General features: G+C 44.6%; 1 protein-coding gene and 1 long non-coding RNA gene across 15 annotated transcripts in view; both read right to left on the reverse strand.

Annotated features, from left to right (window-relative positions):
- Nucleotides 1-3,478: 3,478 nt before the first annotated feature.
- Nucleotides 3,479-8,116, reverse strand: LOC307054206. Its single transcript, XR_013810932.1, has 2 exons — nucleotides 7,517-8,116; nucleotides 3,479-3,726 (listed from the first exon to the last, which is right to left on the reverse strand). It is a non-coding gene; the product is annotated as an uncharacterized lncRNA (long non-coding RNA).
- A 460-nt stretch (nucleotides 8,117-8,576) lies between these two features.
- ABLIM1 (actin binding LIM protein 1) overlaps nucleotides 8,577-25,821 on the reverse strand; it is a gene marked incomplete at both ends in the record, with an annotated part of 204,839 nt that continues 187,594 nt past the window's right edge. For 4 of the 14 annotated variants that reach the window (XM_079705694.1, XM_079705687.1, XM_079705684.1 and 1 more), the window contains 10 exons: nucleotides 8,577-8,690; nucleotides 9,813-9,893; nucleotides 11,185-11,259; nucleotides 12,088-12,095; nucleotides 12,873-12,933; nucleotides 13,573-13,637; nucleotides 15,575-15,686; nucleotides 16,878-16,969; nucleotides 22,754-22,801; nucleotides 24,499-24,603. In XM_079705694.1, the coding sequence (XP_079561820.1) occupies nucleotides 8,577-8,690; nucleotides 9,813-9,893; nucleotides 11,185-11,259; nucleotides 12,088-12,095; nucleotides 12,873-12,933; nucleotides 13,573-13,637; nucleotides 15,575-15,686; nucleotides 16,878-16,969; nucleotides 22,754-22,801; nucleotides 24,499-24,603 (761 nt within the window). Of the gene's footprint in view, nucleotides 8,691-9,812; nucleotides 9,894-11,184; nucleotides 11,260-12,087; nucleotides 12,096-12,872; nucleotides 12,934-13,572; nucleotides 13,638-15,574; nucleotides 15,687-16,877; nucleotides 16,970-19,624; nucleotides 19,772-22,753; nucleotides 22,802-24,498; nucleotides 24,604-25,821 lie in introns of all 14 variants that reach the window. The other 10 variants (XM_079705693.1, XM_079705686.1, XM_079705696.1 and 7 more) reach the window with 5 other exon arrangements.

The following is a 25,821-nucleotide window of genomic DNA, read 5'->3' on the forward strand; positions in this document are numbered from 1 at the left end:
TGGAGTAAGCCAGACAGAGACAAATATCATATGATATCACTTATATGTGGAGTCTAAAAAAAAAAGATACAAATGAACTTATATACAAAATGGAAACAAACCCACAGACATAGAAAACAAACTTATGGTTACCAAGGGGGAAAGGGGTGTGGAGAGCTAAATTAGGAGTTGGAGATTAACATATACACACTACTATATATAAAATAGATAACCAACAAGGACCCACTGTACAGCACAGGCAGCTATACTCAATATTTTGTAATAACCTATAAGGGAAAGGAATTTTTAAAAAAATAGATATATATATGTATGTATAACTGAATCATGTTGCTATATACCTGAAACTAATATAACATTGTAAATCAACTATACTTTAAAAAAAACAAAATAAAAAAAAAATAAAATAAAATACTAGTAGACCTTGTCCAAGTACCAGAGACCCTCATTACCCAATATCATCTGTAAACATAGTGTCTGAGCAGTTCTACTCTATTTCATTTGGCCTCACAACCCCATAAGACAGCCAGAGCAGGTATTCATTCCTAATTTACTGATGAGAAAACTGAGGTTCAGAGAGCATTTGGGATTCTTCAAGTCTAAGTGGCTAATTACCCTTAATAAAGATCACTCAAGTTTCCTGACCAATGACTACATGCTAGGTCCTGCGCTGTGCTCAACAGGTGTTATGATTTAGCAACAATCTTCTGATGGATCTTATTATTTTGTCTATTTTACAGATGAGCAAACTGAGGCCCAAAGAGGTTCAATAACTGGCCCTGAGACACACAGCTAGTGAGTACCCCCCAACTGCTATTTATAACCGTGCCTTGGTGGTAGTGCTGTGGCTCGTGGCCGACTGAAGGGAACTGGCCAGTCTCACATTGAGAGCCTCCTCTGTGCAGTGTGCCCCCAGAGATTTAGAATATGGGGGATGCATTCCTTGCTTTCAGAGTCACAGGCAGGGACTTCCCTGGTGGTCCAGTGGCTAAGACTCCAAGCTCCCAATGCGGGGGGCCGGGGTTCGATCAGGGAACTAGATTCCCCATGCAGCAACTAAAAGATCCTGTGTGCGGCAAAGAAGATCCCACAACTAAGACCGGGTTCAGCCAAATAAATAAATAATTAATTAATTTTAAAAAAAGAGGGCTTCCCTGGTGGCGCAGTGGTTGAGAGTCCGCCTGCTGATGCAGGGGACACGGGTTCGTGCCCCGGTCCGGGAGGATCCCACATGCCGCGTAGCGGCTGGGCCCGTGAGCCATGGCCGCTGAGCCTGCACGTCCGGAGCCTGTGCTCCACAACAGGAGAGGCCAAAATGGTGAGAGGCCCCAACGGTGAGAGGCCCGCGTACCGCAAAAAAATTAAAAAAAAAAAAGAAAGTCACAGGCAGAGGGACATTGAAAAACAGCATGGGATTTGCAGTGGGACAGATGTGGGTAATACCAGCTTTGCTGCTCCCTGAACAGTCAGGCACGTTTAATTAGCTTCTGAGCTTTAGTTTCCTCACATGTATAAGTGGAGCTACAATTATCTGCTTGTAGGGCTGTCCTGGGGGACCCAGTTAATGTAAAGCTAACACAAAGCACTCAAGATAGAGACGATCTCACTACCGTTCAGCTGAGGAGCAGAAACACAGGCAAAACGAGCAGTATTAGGCAAAACTTGAAAAGCGTGCAACGTGATGTTCACCCATAGGCGTGCAAAGAATTTACTGGGGCAGGTTGGGCTGGGCCCACCGAGGCAGGCTCCTAGAGAGGGTGTGCACTGGGGTGTGTCTTTGATTTAGGGCAGATGGAGCCCATGGGAAACTCACAGGGTAACTTCAAAGAGCTGTGGGCAACTAATCTCAAAGTCAACACTGCCATCACCTCCTTTCCTCAGGGCCGGGTCTCTCCACCTCCTAGAAGAGCTGGACGTCGTACAGAAGACACGACGCTGGCAAAGCTGTAGAGGCGGGGGAGGGCATGGTGTGTTCAGGGAACTCGTCGTACAGAAGACATGACGTTGGCAAAGCTGTAGCGGCAGGGGAGGGCGTGGTGTGTTCAGGGAACTCGAGGTGCTTTGGAAGAGCTGGAGGGCGAGATTCGAGGGTGGGCGTGGTGGGAGGGGCAGCCGAGAGCAGTGGGCAAGCCAGGGCCAGGCAGGCAGGGCCTCGGATTCCCAGCGCAGTCCGTGAGCTCTGCTGTGGGCCGGCAAGGGGGACCACCCGACGGCACAGCGAGTTGACTTCCCATGAAATGATGATCAATGGTGGCAAATGCCACAGGGCGCTCAAGATAACCTCGCCTGAAGATCCCACTGGCTGCGGGAACCGCGACCCGAGTGGTGATGCCGGTGTGGGCGGCGGTCAACGGTGAGCGGAACACAGACCTCCAGCCGGGGCCTCCGGGCCCGTTTTCCACAGTAGCCAACTAACCTTCCAGTTGCCTTGAAAATAACCTGTTTCTGGCTTCCAGGAGAGGGTCCACATGAATGCCAGGGCGCCGGGTCCCTGGGCAGGTATGAAGGACTGCATGTTTGCGTCCTCCCCAAATTCTTAGATTGAAGTCCTAACACCCAAGGGGATGATATTAGGAGGCGGGGCTTTGGGGAGGTAATTCGATCATGAAGGTGGAGCCCTCCTGGTGGAATTAGTTCCCTTAGAAGAAGAGATGTCAGTGAGATTACTTCCTCTCTTCTCTCACCATGTGAGGACTGAAGGAGAAGACGGCTGTCTACAAAGCCAAGAGGGTTCTCGCCAGACATTGGATCTGCCAGCACCTTGATCTTGGACTTCCAGCTTCCAGAACCGTGAGAAATAACTGTTTGCCGTTCAAGGTACCCGGTCTCTGGTGGTGTGTTATAGCAGCCCATGTGGACTAAGGCACCAGGCTTGGTAGACACATAGTAGGATGGCTACGGTCGGAGAGACCATTGTGAGTATAAATATATCCTTGTGTTTTCTGGCAAGCCCCAAATCTTGGCAGTGAGGATAACAAGTAAATCGAAATCCTTAAGATTTTCTTTGCTTAAAGTTTGATAATGCAGTGGAGGTCAAAGATGTTCTGAAAGATGTTTTCTTCCCACTGCGTTCTAGTTTCTTAGTAAAATGGCCCAACTCACGGCAGTGGTTCAGAAGCTCCTGTCCTCAAATCTCAAATCCCCAGCCTTGCCTAAGTGATGAGACCATTGCTGCTCTGTGTCACACACAAAACTGAATACCAGCTAGACCAGCACAGTGTAACAGCTCTATTAAATTTTTTTTTCTTTAGTTGACTTGGTCAATATGGTCTGGGTCATTGGGCAAACAGTTCTGGAATATACCACTGCTATCTGATGCATTTTCCCCTCTAACCTGCCTTCCTACGTGATAAAAGTGCATTCCCAGGACTTTGATTTTGATTTTGTTTTTGTCTTTAGAAGTTGGGCTGGCACTTTTTCAAATGGGACAGACCTTTAAAGGGAGTGGGGGAACCAGAAAGGAAACACGGTGTGGAGGCAGTTACGCGTTAAGCACACACTTTATTCACTGAGTTGTGAGGACAACAGTGACGCAGGACAGCGGCAGAGGGGCGGCAGGAGCGTGGAGTGCGTTGGGTGTCCCAAGCACAGTAACGCAGGCCCAGGGCCATCCCACCTCTGCACACTGGCATGTGGCATTCAGGATGCCGACCGATATCCACTCACTTTCACGGGGGACATGATACATCTTTTAAGCAGCATTTCTTCCAAATATTTGCTTTCTTGTTTCTGGAAGGGGAGGGGAGGCAGGAAGAACAGTATGCCTTCCAACACTTGAAAAAAATTCCATTAAACCCAACTTAAAAAGGAAAGAACTGCAAAAGCTTCGATGCAGGATTGTCAGCAACTCACAGAAACCACACGTTTATTATGGGACAGGTCTGTACATAACACCCCAAAAGAACACCAATCCTGCGGACATTCGTCTTCTCTTCCGTAGGGTAAAGAAACATACACATATACAATCACTAAGTAGCTCACTGCCTTTCTGAATGTTAGTGGATGCAGTCTTTTCCTCTACCTTTGGCAAACGGGCTCAGAAAGTGACTCATGGCATCGTCATTCTTGGGAGATACTCTTTTGGGAAGAATTTTATTTAATGATATCAATCGCCACTCAATTACACTAAGCATCAGAAAAGATTGGGTTTAATTTTGCTGTGTACACATATATTGTTTAGAAAGTTTTTCAGCTTAAACTGACCACCTCCCCCTTTCGAGTTTGCCATAAATGAAACTTGCCCCAAATGAAAAATACAAAGATCCATATGCAAAGCGTGTCAGACACCATCTCCCCACTACTCCCTAGGCAGCAAATAGAAAGACAGTGATTTTTTAAATTGCCAAAGTCAAAGTTTCTCCTTCTTTCATTACAACATAATTGGGTAGTTCCCTTAACACACATCGCCACCATAAGGTGTCATTACGAACCTCAAGCCTGAAATGATCGCTTTTTCTGGATGGAATGTTCTTCAAAAGGGAGTACTAATGAGTGAGTTTTAGGGCATCCTGACAAACACTTGGTTTATAAAAAGGAAAATGATTTTACAAGCCAGATAAAATCAAGCCTGGCCTAGGAAGTAGATTAAACAGTGACCGGAAATACAGATGAGGTGATTTGTAAAAACTGAGCTTGCTGCAGAGGATGCAGAAGGGTTGATGGCACGGAATTCATCTTCCTTCCAGCATCTTTCCTGACAGTCAGAAAGAGGGCTCTGGGAGCCCACAGCCTGGAGGGTCCCCTGCCCCTTCAACATGCAAGAGAACGCTAACATCAAGTTTGCTTTAAAGAGTTTTTTAGAAAGACCTACCTAGTCAAAAGTGGTTCATTTGAATTTTTAAACTTGCAAAAGCATAGATATATATATTGTATAATCATCTAAGAAGCAGTTCTTTAGAAAAAGGTGTTTGCTTTAAAGTGTAAAGAAATTAGATGAAAGTTTTAGAAACATTTCTAGCAAGACTTTTCCAAGTGGAGTTGATTGACATCACCAGATGGAGGGGATAGGAATTGAAAAGAGCATTGTTCCAGCCTCACCTCGGAAGAGGAAACTCAGCTTGGAAACAACAGAATGGGGAGTTGGGGAGAAGTGGGGAGACTAGAGGACATGACAGATAGAAACTACTTTTTTTTCTTTTCTTTGCACCTTATTACCCATTGTCTCTAGCTTTTCTGTTCAAGGTTTCAGGGAACAGGCAGTTTACCTTTTGTTATTGAAGGAGTCACATTAAGAACATTTCATAATGAACCCAAACCAACATGTAGATACCCAGCGAGCTGGACAAGTTTCCAAACGCTCTTTATATCTCAACATAAATCACACCAGAAGACTAAATGGTATCCTGGCTTTTTTGGAAGAAACTTTAAAGGAAGCACTGACTTTCAGGTCATCATAGAGGCCTCTTCATGCAATCAGCCTATGCTTCAAGAATCACTAGTAAGCCCAATGCTCAAAAATGTAGCCCTTTATGTATGCACTAGGGAAGCTTACCATGTGTATACTTCCTTTCCTAGAGTAAACAATCCTCATTAATTTGATTGTGTTAACAACTGGAATTTTTTTATGCGGGACAGGGTTCAAGCAGAGAACACTGATTTCCTGTGTAGTGACCTGGTCATTTTCGGGACAAGCATGCTGAGTCCAGTTCAACAAAACACATAGGGCGTTGTAGCCCACTGATTCAATTTGGCAGTTGGAAGAATCAGGTTGCCCTGTGACCCATGCCCGTGGCTGGAGCCTTCTGCTGGGGAGTGGGGTTGGGAAGCCCACTCTGCATTCCCAGTGCCCCCTTCCCTAGAGCACAGCACTGCTCTGCTTGCAGCCAGGAAGCTACTGGCATTTTCTGGCAAGGCATTTTTGCACGGTGTAGTTTAAATTAGCTCATACACTTGATATGGAAAGAAGCTATTTCCCACCCCACCCCCCGCCAAGATGGATGCAAAACTGAATTCAAAAGTTACAAGAAAAGTAGAGTTTCATTAGTGGCGGCAAATTTAGGCTCAGTTCTTTAACTACCATCGCCATTTTTCTTACACTGACATTTAGTCTGCAAGTACGTGGATTATAACTCATTAGCCGATGAAAAAAAAACCTCTCCTCCAGCCGAGCCCTCGGATACGTTTGGCCGTCCTTGTTACTGGTCGTGGCAGGGGAACACTGGGACTACACCATGGTCCTCACCCCTCACACTTTGCCAGAGCGAAGCAAGGATTAGGACACACAGGCGTTGTGCCCAGGCTACCCATGCAGGAGAGGTCACAGAAGATGGGACAGCGGATGTACTGAATGAAGCAAGAGGCAACAGATAGATGAAAGGGTGAAACTGTGGGCTGCAGTCTGCCTTCAGTCCAAGGAGGAGGTGGTCTCACACCTACCTCATCAGAGCCATTTGCTAAATACGTTAGTAGGTCCAACACACACACACACACACATTTGTGAGAACAGTCCTCAAACATTCAGTGTCTAGCAAAGGTCAGGCAGGTTTAGATTCCCTCGAGAAGCACACAGAATACTATGAAGCAATTGCAGTATTCACTACAGCACCCGGTTGCTAGAGTGTGTCACACGTTAGGTCTGCAGTACAAGGTCAGAAAGAATATTCTACTTGCTTTTTACCACTGGTGGTGTCAGCTACTAACTCATTCTAATACTTGGTGCCAGCAGGAAGAATTTCGGAGCTTTTATGATTAGTGGCATACGCAGGTGAATTCAGATGTTTTCTTCTTTGGCTTTAAAATAGAGTTTAAATTCCTAAACAGAGCCCCAGAGCATGACAATAAATGTGACAACCTCCTACACGTGAGTCACGTCCTGTCTGAGTCTCAGCCAGAGGCTTTCAGGAACCATGGTGGGGTCTTAAATGCAAGTTTTGGGGTAATCTTCAGCTCCAATGTGAATCTTGTGTTACTGAGTTTGAGGACTCCGGTGAGATGTTCTGCTGTCTACACACAGTCTGATCCTAGGTCTGCGGTCTTCGGTCTGATGCTGACTTGAGCTACATCTGTCATGGAATATGCTGGCTTCTAACCACCAACACCCTTCCACAGGGGACCTGGTGGCAGGGATGCAGTTAGCCTCACTCTTGACCTTTGAGTCATGTGCACCTGTGCAAACGTCCCTGAGGAGCTGCAGCACAGTGGGACAAACATTCGAGCAGGAATGAAGTTTAAAAGCACATGCAGACTCACCAAACTGCCCTGGGTGAGTGAAAACACATAAACACACACATGCAAACCAGGAAGTCAACAGAGCTAGGCAAGAAAGAAAGCTCAAAAGACCAAGTTAAATCAGTTGGGGGCAATCTACCTTGGAGTTGCAGAGATTTCAAAGAGAAAAACATGCCTTTCCTTAGCCTACTACTGAAAAGACCTTTAAAAAAACCAAAATCAGCGAGGGCTTGATGTGATTTAGAGGATGCCGGATAGAGAGCAGAGTTTGCTGGGTGGGAGAACTTGCATTGAGAGGAGACAGAACTTTTGTTTTTGATCAAGACTGCTGTGGCCTTTGGACAAAACTCACCTAACAGCATACAACTGGGCCAATCTGGAGACAATCCCCCTTTCCTTTCTTTGTAAGAGTGGAGGGCTGCGGGGCTGAGACATCTCCTGTCCTTGGTGGGGAGAAGCACGCTTTCTGAAGTAGAAAAGGGTTTAAGGAGAATTTTCATTCACTCCTTTTCCTCTCTTTCTCTTAATTCTTTTTTCTTTTTAACAATAGGCTAAGTGGGCTTCCCTGGTGGCGCAGTGGTTGAGAGTCCGCCTGCCGATGCAGGGGACGCGGGTTCGTGCCCCGGTCTGGGAAGATCCCACATGCCGCGGAGCGGCTGGGCCCGTGAGCCATGGCCGCTGAGCCTGCGCGTCTGGAGCCTGTGCTCCACAACGGGAGAGGCCACAACAGTGAGAGGCCCGCGTACCGCAAAAAATAATAATACTAATAATAATACTAATAATAGGCTAAGTAATTTGCCAATCAGGTCCTAGCATACAGTAGGGGACAAGGAGCATGTTAAATGGTGGCTGTTGAAACAGAGCTGCCGGGGGCCCCGATTCTGCTTTCCCTCCTGCTGAAGCCCAGGCAGGGCTGCAGGAGGCCAGTGAGGAAAGGGAGGGCAAAGGCTGCTGCCACGTGGATCTATCCCTCGGGCTCTTCCTTCTCAGCCGCGGCGCTACATAATAAATATACTTGTACTTTGGAATTATTACAACTGCTTTTGTCCATGCGGCATCCTAAGGGCACTTGCTGGCTCTTACCCATACAGTCCCACTATTATTGAATAACAGTTGAAAGAAAACAAAAGTAGCTCCTGCTGTGCACATAAGGTGATGGAAAAAGGTCACACGTGAACACTACTGTCGAGGGTGGGCACACAGACATTTCTACCCCACTGCTTCTGGGCGAACGTTGCCATGGGCTGGCCCAACATTTGGCTCATTGGGTGTTTTAATCAGATTTTCCCTTTTGGTTGCTGCTGAGGGACAGTAGTTTGCAAATTCTCCAATCAAGTTTGTGCCTTACTACAACATCCTATGTGTCACCGCCATGGTCAGTCCTTTTTCTAATTGCTGTCTATGGGTGGTACTCAGAAGAGTTTTGCTTTTTTCTTCATGTCGTTGCGTCTCCAAAGAGGTAACTTGTCAAAATCCTGGATGGACATTCCAAAGATTTCCCGAAACACTTCTGGGGCTAAGTGGCGCTGTGATGGGAGAAGAGAACAGTGGTCAGTCCTGATGGCCACATGGATGACCTTGAGAGTTGCTCTCCAGTTTATAAGTAATTGTTTTGAAGAGCAAAAGGCAGAATGATGGAAGAGGAGTTTATCTCTGAGGCTTCTTAGCAGGCACTGGACCCAGTGGTTCCTTACCTGGCCAGGCCAGGTGAGGCACCCTTCCTACCAAAGAAAAGAGCTGGTGGAGTATTAATGATGATTGTAATAACACTGCATGGCCATGGGGCACAGTACGAGGATTCATTATGCTGGAGGTGACTCCACTTCAGGTCCTTGGGACGCTGAGGAGATGCAGGGAAAATGGACCAGAGCAATAAGAAAGCCAGAAAGAGACTTCCAGAGGGGTCCTTTGGCAGCCCTGGGGTGTTTTCCTGGCTCAGAAGTGGGAGTTCAGGTGGTTGCTTGGTCTACTGAGGAGACCAAGAACTTCAATCTCTGGTCCGCGTAGTAAAGTTCTCTTAGGACAGTGGAGGCTTTATTCTCTGTGCCAGCCTGACCTCACATACAGATGTACTGCTTTTTGTCAGAGAAAATTAATGATTCTTTATGAGATTAGCAGACAGAGTTTTTCTTAATTAAAACCATTTAGATGGAAAAGTACAAAGATCAGTCTTCCACATCTAAGGAGGTCTTGGGTAGGTGTACCCAGCTAACCCTTCAACAAGGAATGTGGAAAGAGCCAAGAGAGAAACTTGCCTAGTACACACCTCTTTACTGAACGCTCCCTCCCCAACCTCAACAAACTCAACCCAGGCTCAGAGAAAGATAAGGATTTGGGGGTATCTGAAGAGTGATGGAGTCTCCATTCTACATCACCAGCCCTAAATGAGGGCAACATCACATTTCCAAAGAAAATGACTAAACTCATACTGCATCTCCTGGGTTGTTCTTCTGAGTTTTACCATACGTTTTTAGGCTCATCTCCTAAATACAAATTTGGGTTTTCCTCCAAGTTAGCTTAGTTTAACCTAGGTTGATCCTTTTTATTTTTTGCCTTAACTGGAACATTTCTTAGGGAAAAGTTGTGGAAAATGCACAGGAATATGCAGTTGGGACAAGTTTGTTTGTTTGTTTGTTGTTTTTTTTTACCTCTAGCCTGGTTCTGTCCACGTCTCTTAGGATTTTGCTGCGCCCTCTGTTGGTCACCATCAGCATTTCATATGGAAATATCTGAGAAGCAAAGAAAAACACCTCTTCTAGAATACTGCTATTCATTTTATTTTATTTTATTTTTTTGGCCATGTGGCATGTGGGATCTTAGATCAACTAGGGATCGAACCCGTGCCCCCTGCAGTGGAAGTGCGGAGCCCTAACCACTGGACAGCCAGGGAAAAATTCCCACCACTGTCCATTTTATTAACAAGCAGAAGCTACCTAAAATCTAAGACTCCCAAGACAGAGCTTCTAAGACACTATGGTTAGAGTATTAGAGTGATGGGTGTTCCTCACTCAAGTCTCCAGCAGACAGGGTCAGGTTCCTATACATTCCCAATACCCACAAGTGTCTCATGTGGCACTGTGCCTCTGGAGGGCGTTGCTGAGTAAAAGAATACAACTTAGTATGTATTGGGGATGAAGGTAAAAATTAGAAGAGAATTGAAATTACAGGTATATGTTTTACAAGGCAGTACACATTTGCAGGGTTAAACAATCTCGTTCCATGACCAGCTCATGAATCCAGGGAACCATGCAGCCCCAGAAGCAGTGTTTTGGTAGATGACCTATTGAAATAAGCCCCAGTTATAGTCACCAAGGAGCACAGCTCTTGGATACCTTTGGAGTCACAGTATGTTCTGGAGCTGGGGCAACCAATCATCCCAGTTTGCTTGGGACTGAGGAGGATCCCAAGATGCAAGACTTCCGGTGCTATAACCAGGGAAGTCTTGGGCAAGCTACGATGTGTTGGTCACCCTATCTGGAGTGGGCTGTAGCTGCTCCACATGGAGCAGGCTTTGCCATGCTCATGGCAGGGGCCACGTAGACACCGAGGTCATAGGAGAGAAGTGCTGGTACTTCACTGGGAACACATAGCACCAGACCCAGTGAGGGCTTAAACCTGCCGACTCGGTGTGAAAAACCCACAGAGTGGAAAGATGCTTTATGACACGGCTTGCCTAATGCACTGGCCTGGAGCCAAGTGGGTCTCAACCCTGAAAATGGTGAAAAAGATAGAAAATCAAATCTTTTTAGGGTTATGTCCCAGTTTCATCCCATGTGAGAGGAAAGAGAAAAAGAGCCACACTTGGGCTTCCCTGGTGGCACAGTGGTTGAGAGTCCGCCTGCCGATGCAGGGGACACGGGTTCATGCCCCGGTCCAGGAAGATCCCACATGCCGTGGAGCGGCTGGGCCTGTGAGCCATGGCCGCTGAGCCTGCGCTCCGCAACGGGAGAGGCCACAACACTGAGAGGCCCGCGTACCGCAAAAAAAAAAAAAAAAAAAAAAAAAAAGAGCCACACTTGCCTTTGGTTCCAACATGTTAGGCATGGAGACACCCCGGTCCATCCTCATTCCAGGCATGTGGCCATCTGGGAGGGTCTGCAACAGAAATACAGGTTTCAGGAGCAGCCCATGGCAGCATGGGGAGCTGAGGGAGAGCTCTGTGGGCTCCTAGACCTCCCTGTTTGGGTCTCAAATCTTCACTGCCATTTTAGAGATGTGTCATCTTAATTACCATGGATTTTTCAAAATGAGCTCCTTGTTAAATAAAAGCAGGGATAGTGGGAATGCTGCTCTTTTATACTCCAGTTGATGAAAGGTTTTGGCTTTATTACTAATCCCTGAATGCAGGCTGCGCGCGTTAAAGTATACAGTACATCAAAGAACTGCCAGGTCTATGCTTGTTTTTTATTTCTTAATTCTAATCTTAGCTTTCTTTGCATTTTTCCCCTTTTCTCATTCTCCATTATCATTTTACAAGGTTTAGGTTCTAGGAAAAAAGAATGGTACCACAGCAGCTCTTTCCTATTGGCCAAGACAGGGGTTTCTTTTCATCTGTGACCACACAGAGGAGGGGAGGACCTCAAGGAGTGAGTGGTTATAACTAAAAGAAAAAGCAGCTGCATGTGTGTGGACCCTTGATGCTGGTCCACTTCCACCCCAGAGAGGATTCTCCAAAGGCGGAGCAAGAGGGTCCTCTGACACCTGGTCTGGTTCATGCAGGCCTGCAGGACCAGCTTGACCTGGGCGCCAGGCATGCCTGCTGCTTATGGCTCCTCACATCTGTGGACTAATGATTAGATGGATCAACCAAAGTCAGGGTCTTCTCAACAGAAACCCTTCCCTGGAGCAGCAGCAGAACGTGTCTGGATTGTGAAAAGGCTGTTTTGCTGGTGTGGCCAACTTGAGAAAGGCAGTGTTCCATACCTGGTAGTCTGGAAAGGAAAGAAAAAGAAAATCTCAGAAGGGCAAGACCACAGAAAAAAAATGGAAACATCAACAGAGATTATACCCTATTGCAATTCTCCAAACATTCCCCAACAAGCCACGCTCTCCTGGCTCCGGGTCTCTGTGCACACTGCCTGGCTGCTCCCTGAAGCTGGAAGATGCCTGCTCTGGTTTTAGTTATCAGTTTAAACACCATTTCTTGTGGAAGCTGATACCCTGAAGGTGTTTCTCCCTTCTCTCTGCATCTCCGATCACAGCATTTATCTCACAGAGTTTCCCTCTCTCTTTCTGTCTCTGTCACATGCATTTTTTATTAGTTATCTATTTTATACATATTAGTGTATATATGTCAATCTCAATCTCCCAGTTCATCCCAGCCCTGTCCGCCACCCCCTGCTTTCCCCCCTTGGTGTCCATACGTTTGTTCTCTACATCTGTGTCTCTGTTTCTGCCTTGCACACCAGTTCATCTGTAGCCACATGCATTTTGAAGGTAGGCCCATGTCTTGCTTATCACGGTACTTCCAGGGATCTAATTAGTTCTCAGCACATAGCAGGAGCAATGAATTCCCTCCTACAAACTCGCTTCTTGTGGTCTCACATCAGGAGAGGTCCTCTGGGATTTTAGTAAATGCCCTGATGGCTCAAAGGACAGATGTGACCTGACTGTAGGATGTGACACAGCCTGAGCCCAGCCAACATGCCTGTGACAGCACAGCCCCTTCTTTCCCTTGGTCAGCCAACACCCGGCCGCAGGGCCCTCACCTCGCACTCCCCCGCTGACATCCCCGTAGCTGTTGTACTGAGCAAAGTCTGTAGAAACAGGCTGAAATGAAGAAAAACACACCATTAGAAAATCTGCTCCACAGTACTCGTTTTGGAGTCAGGTGAAAAGAAAGATAGGATGTACAACATCCTAAGAATTCCTCCCAAGCCGAATTCCTGGACCCCTATTATTTTTCCTACGTAGTTCTTCTTCTCTGAAATACCTGTGTTTTGTGGTATATCCTATGCTACTGCTCAGCAGGTCCTTGGCAAGCAAGTATCTCTTGCTGATAAATAAAAACACATTTTTCCACATCACAGCTACACAGTTACACTTGTTCTATGCTTTGTGCAGAGGGAGGTTGTGACAAACTTTCCTGTATCTTTTTACAGCAGAGATAATGGCTCCAGTAATTACTTTTTGCTTGATTGTAGAAATATTTGGCACACAATTCATCTAGTCTTCCCATAAGCTTATACAGGCTATTCTTTTATCTAAAGTCAATTTCTCTTTCTCTCAATAGAAAGATCTTATTTTGCCTGTAACTCAAAGTGATTTACCAGGAGAGCAGAGTGATTACAATTTTCATTATATCCAACACTGAGATCATATTGTCAGATGTATTCAGACAATACATCAGCACTCCAACCAGGACTCAAGAGGGAAGAGACTCAGAAACGAGTAATTGAGAAATCTCACCCGGTGAAGCCCATTTTTCCCATAGCCTGGGAGAGATGAGGTTTTCGATGATAGAGCATGTGAAGCTGAATAAGAGAAAGATAAAAAAAAAGTAATTGTTAGGAACCCAAAGTCCAATTCTTTCATGAAGTTGGCAGTGTGTCTTCTACCCTACAGAATAGAAGATTTAGAAAAATAACAATCCAAATATTGGGCTCAAATGTTCACAAAATGCCACCCTATTTGGGTGATGCAGGGAATGGGTGGGCAGTGAAATTTTCGAGGCGGGGTGGGGAAGGAAGAAGTGCTTGGCATCTCTGAATCCTCAACACAATCCTAATAATGATGGTAGTGTTTCCATTTTACAGGAGAAGAAATAGTGGCTAATAGAAAGTTAAGTATCTTGCCCACGGTTGCTCAGCTTGTAAAGATCTAAGCAATGATCTAAACCCAGGGCTATTGGGATACATAGGCCCAAGCCCCAGTTGGTATGGCAGCGATAACTGATCTGCAGGCCTACACTTAAGTTACCAAGATCTACTGGCCAACCACAGTTGGACTCCTGGGAGGCTTGGGTTAGGGTAGCCCATTGATCAACAGTGTGGACACCTCATAAACTGCTGGGCTTTGGAGGCAGTAGACCTGGGCTTGAATTCTGGCTCTGCAACTTAACACGTCTGCATCTTCAGGCACGGTATTCCATCTTGTTAAGTCTTCATTTCTTGACCCATGTAGATACAGTGCTATTTATTTTTATACAACAGAATTGCAGAATTGGAAGGAACTCTAAAGATTACTAAACTACCTAATCCAAGATTAATGCCAGTGACACATCCATGAGAAGTAGCAGGGCATTCCGGTTAAGGGTGTGGGCTCTGGGGTTATAATACTTGGACTCCTAAACCTTAGTTTGGTAGCAATGTGACATCAGGTCAGTTACTTAAACTTCCCTTTACTTGTCTCCTGATCTACAAAATGGGGACGATGAAAATAATCATAATATCATCTACCTCATTAGTATGTTGTGAAGATTAAATGAAATAATGTTTAGCATAGGAAACACTAAACACATGTTTAAAGGAATCCTCAGGAGAGAAAATTATGCACTAGTTCACAACATGTGAGACGATATCTTGCGGGTTAAAAGAGAACAGGCTTATGACAAGTATAAGCAGGGGAAATATACCGAAAGACTATTTCAGCCCAGTATATAAGGAATCTCTTTCAAAAGTATCAACAACAGCACTGTTAGCCCTCAGCTCTTACACTGAATATAGTAAAGTCATAATACTTTGAAAAAATTGTTCACGCTCTCTACAGTTAAAAAGCATTCTGGGGCTTCCCCGGTGGTGCAGTGGTTGAGAGTCCGCCTGCCGATGCAGGGGACATGGGTTCGTGCCCTGGTCCGGGAGGATCCCACATACCACGGAGCGGCTGGGCCTGTGAGCCATGGCCGCTGAGCCTGCACGTCCAGAGCCTGTGCTCCGCAACGGGAGAGGCCACAACAGTGAGAGGCCCGCGTACCGCAAAAAAAAAAAAAAAAAAAGCATTCTGTTCTTGGACTTCCCTGGCGGTCCAGTGGTTAAGACTCTGTGCTTCCACTGCAGGGGGCATGCGTTCAGTCCCTGGTTGGGGAACTAATGCCGCACAGCGCAACCAAACCAAAAAAACAATTATAAAAAGCATTCTGTTCTCTATGAGGATTTTCTTTTTGCCACTTCCCTCTGAGATGTATGTTCTAGAAGGTAGACCCAGCACAAGGGAACTGACCCCTCTTGATTCTTGAGACCCTTCAAGGGCTCCCCCTATTTCCAACAGGAAGGAAACACACATTTAAGGAAGAGCCATGGCAGGCCCTTAAGCTAAGTTGACATGACATAGGATTCTTACATTTCCTTTCCTATGGAACACTCTGCAGATTCCACCAGAAACCACCCTGCCTCTCCTGGAACCATCAAAATAGGCTCCTTGCAGGCAGGTGGCCAGCTCCTGGCTCAGGGAAGGAGGTGGGTCTGCTGCTCACCTGAGTTGATGGAAGAATCATAGCGCCCAGCGGCCAGGGAGGACCTCTCCCGGCTCTCCCTCTCCTTCTCCATCTCTTCTTTCAGTATCAACTGGCCCAGGCCCGAGTTGAGCTATTCAGAGAGAAAAGAAAAATGAAAGCGAAGCCCGCAATTACTTTTAGGGAACTGCAGTTTCTTTTCAGGAGATCCTGCAAGAAGTTCCTGACTCTGGAGAGGGCTGAGGCATATTGTCCCAGAGCCTGGTGGCTCCCCAAAAGGTCAGCCAGGTTTTGGACCTTGAACCCACCATAGCCCCTTCAATGTCAAGGCTCTGTTGCCCTAAACCAGGCTCCACATCAGAAGAATGTTCTCCCTCCTTTGCCCTCCCCGCAAAGCGCCAGCAGGTAGACTCAGGAGGGCAACGTGTGAGTATGTACAGATTTTTGATGTGGGAAGGGAAGACTGGGGGTAGTAGCCTTTAAAGATAAATTACACTGATTTGTTTAAAAACAGGGAAAAAAATAATGCACTCTCCTTGTACAGATTTTAGAAAATCCAGAAGGAAAGAATAGCCCATAATCCACCACTCAGAGATAACCCCCATTTACATTCTGATCTGTATCTATCCAGTATTTTTCTATGCACATAATATACAAAACTGGGAACACATAATAAAAGTAACTTTGTATATAACGAGTATCATGTGCATTCCCCATGTGATTAAGTATCTTTGGAAAATGACCCTTACTGGTAGGAGGTGATCATTTCTCGGCTCCCTCAACCCCAGGCCTTCTGGGATGCTGTGGGCCTATGCTGGAGACAGAGGGTATAATGAGGATGTCTTAGTGACAGCCCATTTTGTCCCCTCTCTCTTGGCCCAGATATACACACACAAGGTCCTGTGAGTCCTGAGGAAAGACTTGGAGAAAGGCTCTTTCCCAGGGGAATTCCTTCAGCAGAGCCTGCGTGAGGGAAGGAAGGTGTTGTACCCCCTTGGAGTGCACTTCGGCTTTACCTGGCCTTTCAGCATCCTTTCGACACATGCACCACACCCACACACCCCACACAGAGTCTCGCTCTCCTCTAAAAGGCCCAAACATTCCGTGTCTCTCTGACCTCCAGGTCACGTCTTCCAGAACCCGCTAAGTATTCTGCCTTATTACAGTCACTAGATGCCCATCTTGTCTCTCCCACTGGACAGGAAGCCCCTGAGGGCTGGGAGTACCTCCTGCTCATCTTGGTGGCTTGCCCACAGCAATCATTCAGTAACGTGGATCGACAGAACTGAAGTGAAGACTGCAGCAAAGTAGTTTAAGGACAAACCTTCATTAATTGCTCCTCTTGTAGCTGCCGGCGTCGCAGGAGCTCCTCGTCGTCTTCCTCTCTGCCGCTAGATCTGCGTCTCATGTCAGCTCCTAAGTCCACAGCAAAGACAACCTCTCACGTTAGCCCCACAGCCAGGGGAGCTCAAGGGACTAGTCCACCTGTGCTCAACGTGTCAGGCGGGCAAAGTCAGCAGTGGTCTTCAAAATTCGTGAACAACACATGGGAAAAAAGCGTCTGCCACCAGTTCAGCTGGTTTCTTGAGACAACGGGCCCCGTTCGACAAGCCAGTCCACAAATGTGATTCAGTAAGGCATGCCTGCCAACAACCTCATCTGCTCAATTAGAACTCGGTTTGCCATTATGATTGGGTCTAAGTCATCCCACTGGCCACTGGTCAGAGCTTCCATAGTAGGTGGGAGGGGCATCTACGGTTATTATTTTGATGTCCCTGAGGTCATTGTTCAAATACAGAGGAAGCCAAATTCATCTAGATACCATCAAATAGGTGAGACACTCTCTTGTGATGAATTTAAAAATCTTGTTTTCTTTTTCTGAATACTTAGGTTTGTCACCATACCATCACCCTGTCTTCTACCTCCAATAAATTCATTAAGAAGCATGCTTCAGTGGTTAAGACTCCACGCTCCCAATGCAGGGGAGCCCAGGTTCGATCCCTGGTCGGGGAACTAAATCCCACATGCATGCCACAACTAAGAGTTTGCATGCCACAACTAAGGAGCCCATGTGTCGCAACTAAGAAGGCAGCAAGCCACAACTAAGAAGCTCTCAAGCCACAACTAAGGAGCCCACCTGCTGCAACTAAGACCCAGTGCAACCAAATAAATAAATATTTTTAAAAAAAAGAAAAAAGAAGCATGCTTTATTTTTCTTTGAAGGGATGGGTCTCTAATGTTTCCTTGCTCTCAATCTTTCGGAAAATGGTCACAGAAGAGTTTTATACTAATGGGCCAATAAAAAGGGTTAATGCAGCTAAAAAGTTACTTATTTCAGTATAATAGAGCAGATCATGTACAATTTTTAAGCTTCCTGGAAAAGGGGAGATGGAGGGGAAAGGAGGAATCTGTCTGAATGGCTGGAAAATTAAGATAATTATCACTTTTCCTAAGTGGCTTGGACTAATTTAGCTGTGGGAGGAGATGGGAAAGCCTGCTCATCTAATCAAAATAAACTCTAACTAATACCTTCAGGGTTTGATCAGTTGGATTAATGGACCAGAAGCTTTCTTCATTTTGGAACCCCAAACTATTTAGTGATGACAGGTGGTAACAACAAAATATTAGTTCTCCCCCAAAGTTTAGCTGTTTAATGTCCCTGCTATGCAACACGACTGAACTAGGAACGTCAGCGGCCCCAAGAACTGCCTGAAGGACGTGGACCAGCAGAAAAAAAAAGCTGACAACTGAGTCTTAGTTTCTAAAATCATGAATATCAACGTGAATTTTCTCTCTTTAATCTACGCTAACAAAAAAGAATAGACATAAGGTTTCAAGAACTAGATACATCTTAAGTCAACATAACATATAGAATACTTGTGAATAATGAAACCAGGAGGTATAATAGATTTTTCCTTCAACTATTTCTATAGATGTCAATTGCTTTAAAATCCACTTCTATTGCTTGTAAAAGTTATCCCAAAAATAACTTGGCGAAAAATAGCAGGATGAAGAAAATTTGGGAATTTTGGAAAATTGAAGGCCTTTTAGGTTGTCAACAGAAATGTGATAAGATAGTCATATCTTTGTAAAGCTGACTCACTAAATTTTCAGTACTAGCTTCTGAGTTTGCTAATACCATCTTTTAGGGCCAAGTGATTTCACTAATGACAAAACGGTAAACACACAGACACAGTTCTAAAGCATAAATGTGTGGTTCAAAGCAAAGAATGAAACAGCTCAAATGTGACATTTTAGCACAGAAGTCATGGAAATGACAGATGTGAAATCATGTAGCTTTACATGAGTAATATTCCAGAACACCTGCTACTCTGTAACAGCCCTTCTTAGTAATGGAGAACATGATCAGGCAAGAAAAATGAAAGAGCTTCAGTGTTAAGACTGGTTGTTAAGAGAATTGTAATTACAACCCAGAAATCGTCTAAAACAAACTTAATTCAAAGAAGTCACACTTCTGTGGACACTCAGTAAATCCACCCACTATGCTCTAACTATATAGAACGAAGTTCTTGGCAGGAGGCTTTGATTCAACTATGCTCAAAAGAGTTACTGGGGCTTCCCTGGTGGTGCAGTGGTTGGGAGTCCGCCTGCCAATGCGGGGGACATGGGTTCGTGCCGCGGTCCAGGAGGATCCCACGTGCCGCGGAGCGGCTGGGCCCACGAGCCATGGCCGCTGAGCCTGCACGTCTGGAGCCTGTGCTCCACAGCAGGAGAGGCCACAACAGTGAGAGGCCCATGTACCACACACACACACATAAAAAAGAGTTACTGACTTTACAATAGTAACTGAGAGTCCACGCAAAACACCCGTTTTAGACCAGTTCTGCACCTCACTGGGTTTGGTTAGCACAAGGCTCTGGTGGTTGGGTTTTTGAAGCATTCTGCACACACGTTAACACTACCTTAGTTCTTTTCACTGTTCTAACTCTTGGTCATACTTTTCTTAAAAAATCTTTACACTAGGACACATTTCCTTGCCTATTTTTAACCACTGCATTTTGAGATCTCCTAGCAATTTGTCCATTTGGCTTAGCTGCTACAGTTGCATACCTATGGCGGCAAGTGAGGGGGGACCAGGCCAGTGGTCCGTCTCAATCTTTGGTATCTCGCTGGGGTCTGGAGCCTGGGCTGCTGGGAACTTGGAAAACTTGATGATGTCTTCTGAAGACTTGCTCTGGGCTGCCAAGGCAGCTGCATCTGGATGAGAATCAGGGGCAGCTTAGCTATCGGTCTGTAAGGCCGTGGTAGTACAATCCTCTTACATAGTTTTCTCGTGCTCTGGCAAAAAGTGTGAACTCCAGAGAGCTGTTTATCACCATTATCAATCACCCAGTCACTAATAGTTCCTAGTGACAACTCGACTCATCCTCCTTACGTTCTGCCAGAAGCAAAACTTCATTCTACATCTGAAAAATCTTGTTCCAGAGCTATGCTGTCCAATACTAGCTCGAGCTACATGTGGCTATTTACATTTAAATTAATACAATTAAATAAAATTAAAATTCAGTTCCTCAGTGGCACTAGCCACATTTTATGTGATCCATACCTACACGTGATTAGCGGCTACTGTATTGGACAGTATACTTATAAAACATTTCCATCATCACGGAAAGTTCCACTGGACAATTCTAGAGCAATTAGAAATTTGAATCTAGTTAATTTGAAATTAAAGAGGTTAGTGAAAAGCATGACATTGTCATTTGACTGTAGGTGTTAATCACAAGAGAGTTGGTTGGCTTTGAGTTTTTGTGGCTTCTTAGCCGGTTTGTGGCTTCTTGGTCCGTTTCATTTCAATCCTTGCCTATTGTATATGTGTCCTTGATTCCTAGGTGAAATGGCAGCAGGAAAATCCACTGTCAGCTTGCAGGAATTTAGCCTTGAGACTTGGGTTTGCCATACCCACTCGTTGTTTTGTTCAAGGGGCTGCATATACAAATGAGTCATCCAGCTTTAAAACCACAAAAGCCAGAATAGGAGCAGCATTAGTTCACAGAGTTCTTAATGGCTGTGCTTATAGGTGGAGTCATTGGCTTAGAGCCCCAAATGGAATCACAGAAATGGAGCAAAACAAACCAGGTTAAATGGTCAGTCCCTGATTCTGGCTAATTTTGCAAGCTGACCTGGGACGTTACTAAACATTTCACAATATATTTATAATGCTATAAATAAAATTTGCCCCCTTCCCTGGGCTCACAGATTTTTAAATCTGGAAGTAACTTTTTGAATTTTCTTCTTCAATTTCACATTTTTAAAGTAACTTTCTGGGTCTCAATTTGCTTAAGTAACTTGACTGAGGTCGCCCTACATAATAATAAGGGGTAAATTCTCAGCCAGGCATGGAACAGTGTTTTTCTGAATTTCTAACCTCATGAGAATAAAAGATAAAATCAGCTTGGAAAACACTGCACACTATATCCTCTTCTTAAAGAAGGACAATATGTGTTAGCGTATTAAAGACTAAGAAGTGTGACTTTATTTAAGTCTAGCATTTTCCAAATGCACAGGGCATAGACACCAGTCTTTGGTATGACATCTGTTTCTATCACAGAGAACTGCTCTTTTGCAGAATGTCCTCTGGGATGTACCGCTCTGGTTGTGCTACTCTTGATTACAAGAGACTGAAAGAAAGTAAAGAGTAAAGTCAAAGTCAATTTCACAAAAAGAAGCAAACTAATCTCTTCCAACTAAATAACCTAACATTATCCTATCTTTTTAAATCTTAATTATTTGATTATTTTTATTTGGAGAGGCAGGGTCTTAGAGATTTTAGTATTTTTTAAAAAGTCTCTAAACTGATAAATCAAACTGGGAATCTTCTTCTTAAATTAAAAAAAAAATTTTTTTTAAAGCCAGACTTCAAACAGTACTTACGCATTAGAATTGGTGAAGTCAGTAAACATTCACATGTTAATGAGTGGGTGAGAAGACATTAAGCCATAAAAAAAAGCAAACAAAAACAAGGTTAAGAAACTTAAAAAAGCAAGCACATGGTGTAAACTCAAAAAAAAAAAACACACCACAGATGAAGAAAAAAAAATCATAGTTCTAGAACCGTTACAATACATACATTCTTTTTCCCCTAGAATGTTGGCCTGAAGTTTTTTTCTTTTTGCATTTTCAACTTTATTTGCTTTTCATGTCATCCTAAGCCTTTAGGACTCATTAATGTCAACTGGATTCTAAAGGCAGCCTTCAAATTTCCAGGCACAATTTGTGTATAATTTTCTGAAATCACCTGGAGACCAGTCTTGGCTTTCTACCCATTCACAAAGATTTATAGCAGCTGAATCTACAGAGAACTAATAATGTTGGAGGGAAATGTGATTTACAAAGAGTAATATGATTTCCTGGGTTTAAAAATTCTATATTCCCAGAAAAGGAAAACACAATTATAAATCCACATCAGTGGTTCTTAGTTTGCAGGAATTTCAGAGACAAGCTGGCCTAATGTACTGGTTTTTGCAGATGAGAAAACTGAAGGACAGAGGTTACGTCTCTGATATCACAGAACCGTTTAGCTGAAGAGCTGGGATCAAGGCTCTGTCTCAGCATGAGTCCCATCGCCTCTACCACAGGGTGCAGACATCTGCATGCCCCATCGGAAACTGGGGAACTGGACATTCAGGCTGATGGAAGCTTGGTCACGTTAATTTTTTTTTGGCCACGCGGCTTGCAGTATCTTAGTTCCCTGACCAGAGATTGAACCTGTGCCCCCTGCAATGGAAGCACAGAGTCCTAACCACTGGAACGCCAGGGAATTCCCTTGATCAAATTAATTTTTAGGTAGCTAGCCTTCACTAGTTTTAATTAGTTAAACTAACTGCAAGCTCATCAAAATTATCAGAGAGGTTGGTTAAATTATTTGATGGCCCCCCAAAAAAGTCTTGTTAGGGAGTTGGTGAATTACTGTGTGACCGTAGCTTTCCCTCTCTATGAGTGAAATGATACATGGTTTGATGGGCTCAGAAATAAGCTAGGAGTTTCCTAATCAAGCTAAGTGTTCTCTATCTAGGAAAACCGACTTCATAATATTTGCATCATAGGAGACCATAAAGGCATAATACACTGGACGCCCCAGTTTGATTCTCAAAAGCAGCAGCAGGTAAGCCTTTCGGAGGACAGTGAAGAGTTCAGCTGACGTTGCTACTTAAAAGCTACGCGGAGGAAAGCGGGTTTTACCATGCTGTTTGTAGATGGGTGGTTTTCGGTAAATGTTGATCCCTTGATCTGTGGAAATGAAAAGCAAAGGTGTGTGATTATGGGGAGCCATCCACCGATGGGAAAAACAGATCAACCAAGAGGCAAACCAAACTGAAGATTCTCCAACCAAAATAACCCAGAAGGTTAACTTTGTATTACAAAGATTGAGGTTACTGGAAGAAGAAATTACAGGCATGAGTGAATTACCATAGACATGTGACATGGAATCCTTTGTAATACATCTTAGGATATAGAGAGATGTCATTCACTCATGAGCCATTTATTTCAAATATACACTTCACTAAAAGTGGGGTTAAAACAGGAAGAAATGCAAGCAGTGCAGATACTGTGATGGTGAGGAAGACATAACCAGTTTGGGGAAGATCCCCAAATTGCTACTGTCTCGAAATTGAGCTCCCAGTAGAGACCAGTGGCTCAATTTACTTTTCAACTAATGAGTGGAACAGTGGAAAGCGATGTAGTGAAATTAAGAGTATATTTTTGTAAAACATAGAAACAATTTTTAGGTGCGAGGCTAGTCTGATGTATTGACGGGATGTTTGACAAAATCCTAGTGTGTATAGGCCAAATTTTACAAAAGAAAGGAAAAATAAAGAGATGCCAAATATTATTCATATATTTATATAGAACCCCATTTGATGATGCAACCATTAAACTTTGACTGCATATACTCAGGAGGTTTCAAAAGGTTTCCCCAGAATCTTGGGCACTGGATCCTGGTTGGGCATTCTTCATGAAAAAAGTTGCAAACGTACAACAATGATTTTCAAGGTTCGATGAAACTTCATTTATATATATATTTTAAAGGCAGTCCTATCTCAGTGGTATGAATCCCATTGAACTTTCCTCTGTTCAAACTTCTAGGTAAGTTTGGAATGCAAAAGAGAAAAACTACTACAGATTCCAAATATGTATGCTAACATTAACATAATGGGTAATTTATTAAACCACTTTCAGTAGCTAAAAGAAGCAAAACAATGTACTTCTGATGGCAAAATAATATCAGGACTTCTGATGGCCAATCTTGCCCTCACAAAGATTGTGAGCTGACCCTAAATATTAAGATACTGATGGGTTCTGATTTTTCCAGTTCCTGATGGCAAATTACTATTCGTACCATGACAGCAAAGCTTATAGCACCAAGCCTAAATTGCAAGATGTCTTTGTGGGCTATGGAGGTGGTTCGTTAATTACACACTGCAGAAAGACCCTCCAAATGACCCAATTTTTCAGCTCTCTGAAAAGTCCATAGAAAGAATATCCACACTGGAGACAGATAAAATAAAAGTACTCTCAAGAACGCTGTGGTTCAGTCTTTATGCTGAGAAGATAACTAGATTGCCATTGTGTTAGACAATGACACTAAACCACAGAGTGGTATCTCAGAAGGTACTAATATAAGGGTCAAATTAAAAATTTTGTCAAAACAAGACAAAACAAAGCAACTCAACCCTTATTCCTTCACCCTCTGCCTCCCATCCCCCTTCACAAATTTTAGAGAAAACGTAAACCTTCAATACAATCCTGGCATCTCCCACACAAAGCTTTTGAAAGGCCCTCTAGGTCAGATCCTGCAATTTAGGGTGTGTCAGCTGTGAGCATCTCAATTAAAAGAGCATGAGAAATGGAGACGAGACAGAGGCGACAAGGCTACATTCTGCACGGCGACAGGACACCAAGACACAGACCATGTCAGCTCCTACCTGGAACATGGAAATGTTTAGGGGCCTGAGCGTAAGTTGGAGTGAGAGGGCGGCTGTCTGGCCGATAAGGGAGAGGCGAGTTCCGGCCGCTGGACGGCTCATTGCCTCCAATGAGAAGAATGGAGAAAACAAAATGAGAGAAGGGAGAGCAAGCGAGAAAACAAAGCTAGCATAATAAAACTTCAAAATGAACAAACCGGAAGGAGGTGCATCAAAAAGGAGGAACCAAAGAAACAAACTCAGTTCATCAACTTGGCTCACAAAGGTGACTGGTATAAGGTTGAATTTTCCGAAAGAGAGATTTGAGTTCAAGTGGAACTAGGTTAAAAGCAGTGAGCGGTAAGATGCATCATTCCAATGGCATGCGGTTGAAGGCTGTGAGCCGGCAGCAAACTGATTCGATGGAAAGTACATTAAGAAGAATGGAAAGTCACTTGCTAATGATTCAGGGTCAGTTGTCAGATGGTTACAACCCAAGCATGTAAAGGGGTGGGATATGCAAACCCCAAAACAATCACTTCCAGGCATAATGGCAGAGGCTGGCAATCAGAATCTATTTCTCTGAATGGGAGGCTGAGTCTGGGAACCTGTGTGGTCCTTCCTCTGAGCAACACAAGTGCCTTCATTGTAGCCTATGTTTCTGTTGCTTCACTTTGAAATACACACAGTAGAGTCAGACCCCTTTCTTCCAGGTACTTTGGGACCACTTATACTTCTCTCCACCTTTCTCTTAAAAGAGGCTCTACCCAGTCTAAAAATTCCATCAGTGAGACATTTACTGAGCATCTACTATGGCTGGGCAGTGAGCTTCGATTGAGGCTAAGTAGGTGAATAAGATGTGGTGCCTGGCTGCAAGGGGCTCAGGGTCTACCTAAGGAGACAGACTTATAAGCAACAAGTACACGTAATACCACGTAAGTGCTTACTCGGGGGTATGTGAAAAATTCTATGGCACTCACATGAAGGTGCCCTTGAGTTTTCAGAAAGGCTACAGAAAGATGCTAGAATTGAGTTGGTCATTGAAGAGTAAGCTCACCAGGTGGATGGGTGGCTGGAGGGGTGAGAAGGTCCAGATCCTAGGGAGCTGGAACATCACGGGGAAGGAAGGGCCACGGTGTGTGGGGGCAACAGGACGGGCCTCTGCGGCTGGGCAGCATGGCGTTCTTGGAGGGGGGAGTGGGGAAGAGCCTGCAACGTGCTGGTGGGCTTGGCTGCAAAAGCCTTGAGGACCCCCCCATAGCCACCATCATTCCCTCAGATAAGAACTGCAGGGTGAACTGAGACTTGTGCAAAATCGGAAAGAGATCAGCTCTTACCCTACTG

This window comes from Hyperoodon ampullatus, assembly GCF_949752795.1.
Source record: "Hyperoodon ampullatus genome assembly, chromosome: 1".
Classification (NCBI taxonomy): Eukaryota; Metazoa; Chordata; class Mammalia; order Artiodactyla; family Ziphiidae; genus Hyperoodon; species Hyperoodon ampullatus.